General features: G+C 32.1%; 1 protein-coding gene across 1 annotated transcript; it reads left to right on the forward strand.

The window, feature by feature from the left end:
- Positions 1-600: 600 nt before the first annotated feature.
- Positions 601-7,873, forward strand: LOC132714966 (uncharacterized). The gene is made up of 6 exons (XM_060697909.1): positions 601-809; positions 1,403-1,906; positions 2,334-2,514; positions 4,332-4,504; positions 5,947-6,167; positions 6,810-7,873. The coding sequence occupies exons 1-6, from the start codon at positions 615-617 to the stop codon at positions 7,003-7,005; spliced, it is 1,470 nt and encodes a 489-aa protein (XP_060553892.1). The 5' UTR covers positions 601-614; the 3' UTR covers positions 7,006-7,873.
- The last annotated feature ends 4,009 nt before the right edge of the window (positions 7,874-11,882 follow it).

Raw genomic sequence — 11,882 nt, forward strand, 5'->3', positions numbered from 1 at the left:
TAATTATGTACGTGTTTCCTAAGCCAATACCCGGGCTAAAACAAGTAAGCGTCCTTGCAATAATGAAACTAACTCTGATGGACGTTTCTGATTCAACATTACACGTGTTAATCATGAATATGCGTTTCTGATTCAACATTACACGTGTTAAATATCACATACGCGTTTCTGATTCCATTAAACATGTGCAAATCATGAGTATGCGTTTCTTATTAAACAGTACATGTGTTATTTATGAATTAAAGTTTCTGATCTAACAATGCGAGTGCTTATACTTAACGTGTTCCCGGACTTAATTTTTGGTTATTTCACTGAACTTACAATTGAAGGGCACGCTTATCTTAACAAATACGCATTTCTTTAGGTTTTTGAGATTTGTAAATAAATAAATAAAAAACTAGTTAACAAAAATTTAGATTGATGATGATGATAATGAAGATGACGATCACGACATAAAAGACGACGATGACGATGATGATTATTGTGATGATGACGATCACGATGATGCTGATAATAATGGTGATGGTCGTCTGATTATGATTTCTAATCAGCAGTATAAAAATGGCAATAATTTATAATTCATTATTTTCTTACAGCTCTCGTACCAACCAACTATGAGGAGAGCGACATATATAAAGATCTGTAAAGTTGGTATAATTGTCATGAGTGCCATAGCGATCTATAGTACAGTGATGAGTACACTTCCTGAAGAAGACGTCGATGATTTAAACATAGACCCGAAGGTTTTGCAGTATCTTAAACCTAAACCACCTAGGAAAAATTATATAAAGGCTAAACCTACTTTAAAGGTAAGCAGACCCGTGGGCGAGACCGCGGATTGCGGCGCGTTTGTTTCTTATTTTCTACCGTCTATACATGTCTTAACAATATTAATCTAAATTAACAAGATATAATCTACATAGTTAATAAAAGCTGTAAAATTTGACGATGATTTAATTCTTTTATATACATTATCAGATTTATACGGTGGCACAGAGGTGACTTGTGTGTAATTTTAATTATTTTTAGCACAGGTGACTAAGTATTGCGCATGATATAAACTCATGCGCGCGCACGACATAATATCTCCGAGAAGATGCGATTGGAGTGTTCTTGTTGATCTGCTTTCATGGGAAATGTTTTGTAACTTAATTACTTTTATCTTTATAATATAGTCTTTCTTTTAAATACATCAAAGGGAGTTGAAATGATAACGTAATTATAAGACGTGTACATTGCTTGCGAGGCTTTCACCAAGGAATTATAGGACATTCACGATAAGTATTGTATATTTACGTTATCAATGATTTTTCCAGGATAACTCGTTTTATTTAAGATTCACCGGTTACCTTTGATTAAACAATTATTTACTAGAAGCTCGTCATCTGTCATTCCATTTCAGCCTCGTAAAAAGGAAGTAAAGTTCAAGGAGGTGAAAGAAAATGAACGTGTAAAAGTATTTGGCAATGTGAAAAAGATAACTGAAAAGGATATAAACCGTGCTTTTATACCCGGTCAGTACCGTGTGCTTGGATATTCTAGTGACATATCATTACTGTCAGTCGTCATTGGGAATTCTTCCGACCAGACATGGGATTATACCAGTGTCCAGGGATGGGAGCATGTTAAATACGCGAACAGTTCGTTTTCCTGCTGTTTCCTGTACCAGTCTGGAATTGTTAGGTCAACTAATACAACAAGTCAAATTAGCTGGAAACATGATAAACATGCAAGGATTGTAGCAAAACAGTATGTGTGCCCGAACCCTAGATCGCAAAACGAAGACCTGCTGCCCATTGGTGTAACTATTGCTGGAACGAAAAGTCACGGTTGTAACCGTAACGTGAGTTGGTATTTACCGCCACATTACGCACGCGCTCATAAGAAGATTGTCACGTGTACAAAGGTAGAACATTTCTGTTGAAACTTCTTTCAGCTATTCCTTTAAATATTTTTCTTTTTAAAAGAAAATACTTTCATCTTATCAAAGTAATTAATCATAAAAATCAAGTTAATGACGATACAGATCGTTAAGAATAGTATGATAATTATTAATACACATGTATACATTATTGGTAGCCATATTGGATTTATCGGATATTTTTGGATTGCTTTTAAAGTGCATTTAATTTTACAAGCTCTTAACAAAGATTTATCATATTCCTTTTCCTGAAATACTTTCTCTCTCAAATTTATCAAAATTTAGACAACGACGACGATGATGGTTGTGATGATGATGATGAGGACGACGACGACGACAATGATGATGATGATGATGATGATATTCTAACAGATAAATTATTTTTCTCATTTATTTATTTCATTATTGTCAGGTCGTACATAGTAACGTATCAGAGAACGATGTATTATCCTGGTTTGAGGTACATCGAAAACTCGGCATGGAGAAGGTTTTTGTATACACTTACGACATGGCACCAAATGTAGCCAAAATATTACAACATTACCAGGATGCTGGAATAGCGAAACTCATTCCTTTTAGGCTTCCTAAATATTGTACGTAGATTATTATAGTAACTCTTATTTTTAAGTTGTTTTGAAGTGGCATATTTCTTCTATAGGTGAGATATAATTCATATAACTCACTGTATATACTGCTCATTGGATAGAAATACATGTAGTTATTTTTTTCAACTTGCTAACAATTTAAGATTGAATGTGTTGCCTATTTAGGTAACCGCATAATAATGGTCAAAATACTATATACGAATTTGTAGTACTAGCATGAAGTACTAGAACATTTAAATTATATTTCTTCTTTTGCTTCCAGGCTCAATAATATTATTTGAAACTTCTTTTGAGTAAGATCAAAAGTATTTGTTTTATAAGAAAGGTATACTATACGAAACTTAACCCCGCCCCTCCGACTATAACTATTTGGGGTTGAGATTAACTTATATCAAACTACTTTCAACTTAAACAATTTTAATTGAATTTGTTTGCATGGTTGTAATGTATTCAAGCAGTCGATGATAAACATAATTTTAATGTAATATCGTGTGTATTTAAAGTGCAAGATATATTGATACCCAATGCGAAATCTATTGAATTGAAACGTACCCTTCTGCACATGCTAGGGTAATTCTTTACTATATAAAAACAAATCGGCGATGGAAAGAAATCAAATTAATATACAATCTACAGATGAAAAGAGGTATGGCAGTCACGGGAAAAAGGACACTAGCATGATTAAATGCTTTGTGACTAGTTTTCAATTACTGCAACTCTACAGTAGGCTTCTACAATATCGAAATCTTTTGTCCCATATTTGATTATGTCCTCAATTACTATGTCATGCAGGAAGCCAAAATTCTTTGTAATAAAGCAGAAATATGAACACTTTCAACATATCCTGACATATTTATTTGTTCCATATAAGATTAGATATATATGTATTTGTTTTTCAAACATTCCTGCTGTTCTGAAATGTTGCATAGCTGCATACGCGCCTGAAAGCGCGGGCCGTCGCAGAAAGGGTACCGTAAAAAGAGGGTTACGTTATGGATGCCCATTGAGTCAGTGTTTAATTTGAGAAATCTGTCTTATTATGTTTACATGTTTTTTCATGGTAAGGAAGTATTGTCCAACAACATTGACCTGGCACTCCTGCATTTGACCCTGTAGTCGGTATATTCCGTAAACTTTACGATCTACTTGTAAATCGATATGAATGTAAATATCCAATTGTTAAAATGAAGTATATTAAAATCCCTATGAGCGCAGTTGGTAAAGTGGTTTCACTTGCACATTGTAGACGTAAACTGGTACGTACGAATCCTATTTCAGCGATTTCTTTTTTCTTTTCTTTTTTAATTTCAATTTTAAAATTGTCATTCTCTTAAAACTATTGCAAACGTTTTAGTTGTGTGTATATTTTAATTGCCTTTATAGCGTGTAGGCGCTAAAGCACATGATTGCATAATGTCACAAAGAGAATCTTTGAAAATACATGTACTGTAATGAAATAAAAAATATAATTGTGCATGAAAACACCACATAATTAGAAGGTATTCTTAAACCAGGCGTGGTTAAACTATTTCAAATTAATTCTTGCAAGTAAATGAAAAGAAAAAAAAATATCAAAAGTTGGTATTGGTAAGGAATCGAACCAGAGACCTTCAGATCCGTAGTGCGACATCTTTACCAATACACCACACCTCGCTGATGATTGAAGTTAGCAAATATATCGATATATTCGGTAGATTCTGGTCTGTGTTTATCTAAATGACCTTTACGAAAGTTAATGAAGTGCCAGGTCAATGTTGTTGGACTTTTTTTTAATATCTAACATTTTGTATTTGTTTTTATTTCAGACAAAGGGAAGCAAATAACGGAGATAGGGTCACAGTTTGTAAAGGAATGGAACATTGAACAGGCACTTATTAATGACTGTTTTGAGAGATCAAAGGGCTATAAATATGTAGTTGTTTTAGATATTAACCAGTACCTTATACCTTATAAAGCACCCAGTTGGACTCATTTGTTTGTAAGTTATACATTTTTGTTAGAACCCACTGTTTAGATATTGTTTTGATATCTTCAATATTTCAGTGTATTTTTTTTTTCTTTAACGGAATCAAAATAGTTTCTAAGCAGGGTTCTTTATGTAAGTAGGTAAAAAATACACAATTACTTCATTATTAAATGAAAATCAAAGTACTGAAATATTGGAAATAAAAATACAACAGCGGAACCTTGGTGACGGTATAAAAATGATGGGAGTCAAGTAAAAGTTGTCATGTGAAATGAGGGTGTGTACGATGAATTTCAGTCAGAGTACTTATAAACGATTATATTCAAATACGATTTTAATGTAAAGAACATATACAGCCGAGGAGATCCGATAGTGGTCAAGGAAAACATCCGCATATACTTATATAATGTCTTTACACATAATCAAATTCGTTTGCTTTGACTATGATATATCAAAGTTATTTTTACTATTTGATCCCAACGAATGTCACTCACTTTCAAGAATTAAAGCCACCTTTAAAGATCCTGTATGTTTTGTGATTGATATTGTTACTGTGAGTATACCACACTTGCAAAAAATTATATATGTATATAATTATGCAAATAAAACAATTTTTAAACATCAAAGACTATGTAAAATGTGTACTGCAAATATTTGTGCACATTATATTTAATCAATAAATTACATGCATTCATTTCTTATTGGAAAATTTAACTTAGAATTAATAGAAAATAAATTTCTAACTACCTCCCTTTATTTACATGAAATGTTAAATTGGGTAATATCTTTATAAATAATGCTTATTTGAACTTACAATATTGACAAATCTTAATTTGAGCATCATATTTATGAAATAAAACCATGAAAAAAATGTGTTACAGGATCTTTAAAAGCCCGAAATGTACGGTTTAATGAAATTGGTGTTATCATTCGCCCGGTTAGAACGCTAAGATTGCAACGTTTTGAAATGTTCGTTGGTTTTGAAAGGCTTATCAAAACAATATGCATGACATTGTACAATTCCACTTTAAATATTTTTCATTCCATGGTAATTCGTTTTCTGGTAAGTTATGTACTTCAATATGCAGCGATGCACAAAATGGATTTGTCCATGTATATACATTTTCACTTTTTACTATATATATTTTACAGGGATAAGCAACCAAAATTTTCTCGTAAATTCTCGACAGTAACCCGCGAAAAGCATGCTACCGTCATTTTCCTTTTAGTTTTATTTTATTTTTCTTTATTTCTTTTAAAAGATGACATCTAATTCCTTGTAAGATCTAATCTATATTATCTCATACAAGTTGATGACTCGAATGGAATTTGTTTTAAGCAAATAGTTCGGCCCTTAAGAAAAATATTCTCTTATGTGTCCAGTGTTTATGTACTTTTAAGGTACAAAATCTTTCATACATGTATTGAGATTGATATATCTATTTTATTTTCAGAACTTACTCTATAAGTTAAATAAACCTGCTGCCGGATTTGCCTTTAATGTAAATTTACACATAACATCATGGGCAGTTGGTAATCGTACCTCCAAGTTTACCGCCGGCAGATATTTCAATCATACTTTTCCGCAGGACAGGAATGTGAAACACGTGACACAACCGGAAGCAGTAAGCGGACTGTCGATTTATGCGTTTACGCCGCTTAGGGGATTTAGAGAGTAAGTAAATTTACATTAACTTGGTCTTGAAAATAGTTCGTTTACTGTTTGTTTCATCTGCTCAGATGGTTTCTTTGGTAGCAAAGCACTGCTCGCCATTAAAGTAGTTCAAATATGGTAGATTTGTTAATGAACTTACAATCGAGACACCTCGACAACTATTCATAATCATCTCGGAGTTTCTACGGAATAAAATAGCTTCAGATGAATACAAAAAAGAGGGTGTTATCGTTGTATAACGAATTATTTTGTTTAACTGTCAACGAAAAATAGAGTCAATTTCGGTAAAATTATGAATGAAAAATAGAAATCTATGCCAGACAATCAAAATCGACTTAAGAATGTCCATTGTCAACCAGATATAACCAAAGTCGAAATATCGTCAACAGATGTACAGTTTGTTCTTAATGTTTCTTTAACTAAACGAATATTATTTGTTTACATGTTTGGTTTTATTAACTTAGGTAAGACCCGTTCTGTGATTTCTTACTCATTGTATTTGAGGTCTGACGAAAAGGGGACGTAAACATTCTTTTTTTGTTAAAAAAATTTTCGCCGTTTTTATATACTTATGTTTCTGTAAAAATTTAAGAAAAGAGGGAAAAAATTTAATCATTAACAATAAAAATGTACACTTTTCAGATTTCGGGCACCAGTATCACAAGCCATAGTTCATCACTTCCGGTCATGTAAAAAATCTAACGACTGGGAGGATGACGTCGATGCAACATGTCAAAACATGGGAAATTACTATGAGGATAAATACGTAGCGAAAATTTTAGCACCACTTGAAAACAAAATAATAAAACTTAAATCATCAATTTTGAACAAAGCTTAAAACTGGTACCACGCTTTATAAAACTTTTCTAATTTATACGCATTGATATATCATGACTGGGTGCCATCTGCGTGTGAAATCAGGAACGGATTATTTCAAAAGATTTTTGCTAAAATCAAAATTATTGGAAAGTACGTACTATTACAAAATGACCATGGAAAAATGGAGGAAATTGTAAACGGGTCATGTGCATGTGCGGTACGTTAAATGAGATGAGAAAAAAGGTTCGTTTAACATATATCCTGGGTTTGTGTTACGATTGTTTGAATATGAAAACAATTTTAGCATCAGTCATTATCATACAGCCAAGAAGTGCAATAATGCGTTTGATATACATGTACTAAGTTTTATTTAATAGATGCACAATGTTTACCGCACCTAACGCTTATATCCCCTGAGCTGAAACTTAAAATGACGTGATATTTTACCAGTAGTGTATAAATGATTAAGTCCCGGGTGTATTTCACCACAGAGCATGGTCGTTTAAAACAGTTTTACACGGGAAAAACAGGCTTTTTTAAAATGAATATCAATTCCTTGTGGTTCATGTGTTGTTTGACGTGTTTAATTAGCAAGAAAGATGTGATTTCCCGCAACTTTGGATTCAACAAACTCTTCGGTGATAAGAATAAAGATGATATATTTGAAGGATGGTTCTGGAACAGATATATCATCGATATTGGTCAAGATGAGGCACGCAGTATCTCTTTGTGAAACAAAATGTATTGATGATAATGTTGTGAACAAAAGTTAATTATAACAAACTTTGATATATCATTTCTGCATTTCACTTAATACAAAAGATTCATACAGTGTTAAAATTTGAAGAAAAAAATAGAGACACTGGAATAAGAGACAGCAAACATTATTGTGTTTTTATTCTATCAATGACTAGTAAATGTCTGTTTGGAAACTGATAATATATCAGTCTCAATTTTCCAAAACTGATTTCAACTGTCGTCGCCAAATTTATTGGTTCCATGTGCCATGTGTCATGAAAAATTTTAACCAATCAAGTCATGCATTTTCATGATAAATGACAATCTCCTGTAAATACTAGCAAGTATTTTCCCTGTAAAATTTCACCCCGTCTTATAAGAGTGTCAAAGAAACACTGAATATTTAAATACCCCGTCTTATGATGTCCGTCTTATAGGCGAGTCAATACGGTATATAAAGTGAACAATGCTGTGTAGATATCGTAAAATAAACAGGACATTATTTATCTTATGATGCTTAAAATTTAAGATTGTCAGTTCGAATTTATTTAAAAAAAAGGTATCATCCTAGTACTTATAACGTAGATTTTACAAAATAGTTATGTGTATTATATAACTGTTATATTACAGAAAAAAATAACAAATTTACTTGATATGTAATTCATGCGGTCAGGGCCTGAGCTCATTAATTTTGATAGAGTCCAGATAATGTACTCGTGAATTTGTTGTATGTATGTACAGTGCAACCTCTAGTGAGTGACTCTCTGTAGAACAATAACCTTTTTTACAATCTTTACAACAACAGTATCAAATCTTCCATAAATAAGATTTAACAATAAATCCAACTCTCTACAACAACAACCCAAGGTTGTTTTGCTTCCCCAAGGATGTTGCTTAATAGAGATTGCACTGTATTTTTTAATGTGTGTCCCTTTAAATTATGATCAAATTCATTGATTTATTATCATTCAGTGATGTGCATATTTTATACAGACTGGCAAAATAGTTAATCAAAGCGTTCGAAGAAAGATAGACTCTCTTAAATACAAATTACATAATTAAAATACTGAATTCAAATAGTATGTCATATCAAATAACAATGGCCATGTCTAATATTTTCATAATCATAATTGTATATGAATAGTTAGAAATATCAAAGCTGCATGTCTCAAATCTACCTATGTATTTACCTTCTGTACATTCATTTCTTGTATATAAGCTCTCATTACATACTTTTTATACATGCATGTAAAATCTTATTGTTTAATCAATAAGTTGTTCGCATACATTTATTAATAAATTTATGTTGATATGTTTTGTTATTTTAATTGTGCAGAGCAATAATTTGTGTTCACTTATGTCTGTAAAAATGTGATTTATATAACATTTTAGTTTGACTAATAAAATTTAATGAGAAAGATGGATTTTGGTGATGTAATTTTATTTTTCATTATTTTTTTTCTTTTAATTTCTTTGGGGTGGGGGTCGGAGGGGTGGGGGAGGTTTGTGTGTTATATCTCAATCTTATATGAAAGGATATAATATTACATATATAATATGACATTAAATCATCATTTTAAATAGCAAAAGTTATGGTAAAATATGTACAACATGTAATTTGTTCAACGTATCAAATTGAATACACCTTATTTAATGCATATGTTTTCCTTAATGCAATTCTTAATGCAATGTAATCGAATGTCAAAAAGTCGATAATTGTTATAAACAAATAATCCTGTCAACAAATGCATCATGAATCAATACTTGATTAACTGTGATTAAACAAAACTTATAACAGTTCGTTACATGACATTTTAATATACGAGTATTTACTACATAATAACAAAAGTACCTCTGCTCTGGCATGTATAGAAGTTTCAGTTCCTTGCGAAAGTGAAGGATACTAGTACTGGTAAACTCCTTTACAGCCTGCCAAGGAACGATGTGGTGGCTGAACTGTGCTCTGGTGAATTCAATGTGGCTTACTGTCGTGATCCGGAATGAAAACTTCCAACACCACCACCTATATGGACTTACAATAGACAATCTTTAACAGAACAGAACAGATCTTTTATTTCTGATTTGTACATAGTACATCATCATATACATAAAATAATAATATTCAAGTAACATGTACTTTTCAGTGCAATCAATATAAAGAAATTAATAAAATAAATAATAATAAAGATATTAATAATTGTAATTGTAACAATTGTCATTGTTCAGATATTTGTTATTAAGCCTCAGTTAAGTGAGGATGAACATATTTTAACCTGCTTGAACGTAATGTGATTAACCCTGGCGAAATTGTACAGCAAGGTCAGTCTGACCTGTCACTATACTGTGGACAGACGAATTTAAAACTTTCATCTTGATACCCATTTAAGAAATTCAGCCCACTCAGGGTTAAAAACCGAACAACAAACATCAGTTGAGCACAACGTCCAGATATAATAAAAAAATAAAATAAATAAAATTTAAAAAAATCAAACTTCATAAAAAATGTTGTAAATATGAAACAAAATTTACTGCATGCCAAATTAAATGTATGAGAGAATTTTTTATGTCTTGTAATTTTTCTACCCGCTTACTAAATGGTATGGTGCAGGTAATTCCACTTTATTTGTACACTAAACAAGACATTGGTAGACACCAATGCCAAGCCAGCCCACACACCCTTGCAGTCCGGAAAGGCTGTATACCTTTTAATACCATTGCATGGTAGCTCAATTATAGTTATGATTTGAAAATCCCTTAAACGTTGATTTTTAAGGCAGCGCAAATCCAATAAACCAATTAAGCTGGTTTAAAATAAAAAAATAAAATTAACACGATTGCTTTAAAATAGCGAAATAGTGACGTGAACACGTTTATAAAAAGAGATAAAAATAAATAAATAATTGACTACACGTGAATTATATTATGTCAATTTCCCCTGAGGGTATTTAGTTTATTTTCATATTTTTATCAATAACGAAACAATCCCAGCCAGCATCACCATATCGGGCCGATATAGGATTAATGTCGGCATGTCGGCAAAATATGCCGACTATTGGCCGACGTCGGGCCTCTGTAGTGCCGACGTATTGAGTATTTTGAAAAATTCTAATTGCAATGCCATTGTTTACTTAATAATGTGAATAAATTGTCCTGTGTATGATTTCAATTACTAGAACAATATTAACCACATTTCGTGTAAGATCAAAAAAGATACATCGGGTCTGCGTCGGGCCTACATGACCTATCAATGTAAGTATTTTGTATATCGGATTGACATCGGTACGATATTGCGTTTTCTGTTGAATTGAAAATCATGCAGCAAAAAATTGTAAATTTTGATATGAATTTCTAAAATAATCATAGTTGAGTTTGGAAATGATATGTGGTTTGTTATTAAATTCAATATTTACGTTTTGACTACATAAAAATCACTCTTTTATTATATCTTAAATGAAAAGCTTGAAAATATTCACTGCAGTCCTACAATTAACAGATTAAGCGCCAAAAAGAAAAGCTAACAAAGGAAGGTGATGAAAAGCATGTTTTTTAATATAATGATGATTCAACAAATCTGTAAAAAATTTTAATGCTGTCAATAATTTGATTTTTAAACTTAAAATTATTGGAAAAATACAATTTATCTGTTTGTCTCTTTTTTAGATGTAAAATTATGTTTGAGAATATTTGTCAAATGATTTCGCGGCATGCATTATCATGGTAGTGATTGTCATTTGCACGTTTAAGTTAAAATATGTGTCTTTATTGTCTAATTTTGTAGAATAGTTATCTTTTATTTTGTGTTTTTGCAGGTTATGCCAAATGCTTGCTGCTAGATGTCATCAACATGCTAGCATAAGGATGATACCTGGTCGATATAGGACCGATATCTTTCTACTGTTGGCTGACATCGCACCGCCATTGTTTTGATGTAGGCCCGACGTCGGCAAGAAATATCGGGCCTATATCGTTAAGATGTCGGCCCGATATTGTTCTGCCAATGTCGGGCCAACATCATTCCTATTTGCAGCCGAGGTTAAAGCCGACATCGGGCCGTCACAGAAAACCATGTCGGTCTGATGTCGGGCCGATATAGAATGTTGGCTGGGATAGCACAATGTAGATAATAATTGTGTTCCGCGAATGATTTTTAGTCCATAC

Source organism: Ruditapes philippinarum, unplaced genomic scaffold (assembly GCF_026571515.1).
Source record: "Ruditapes philippinarum isolate M1 unplaced genomic scaffold, ASM2657151v2 ctg371_1_1_1_1, whole genome shotgun sequence".
NCBI classification, from domain to species: domain Eukaryota; kingdom Metazoa; phylum Mollusca; class Bivalvia; order Venerida; family Veneridae; genus Ruditapes; species Ruditapes philippinarum.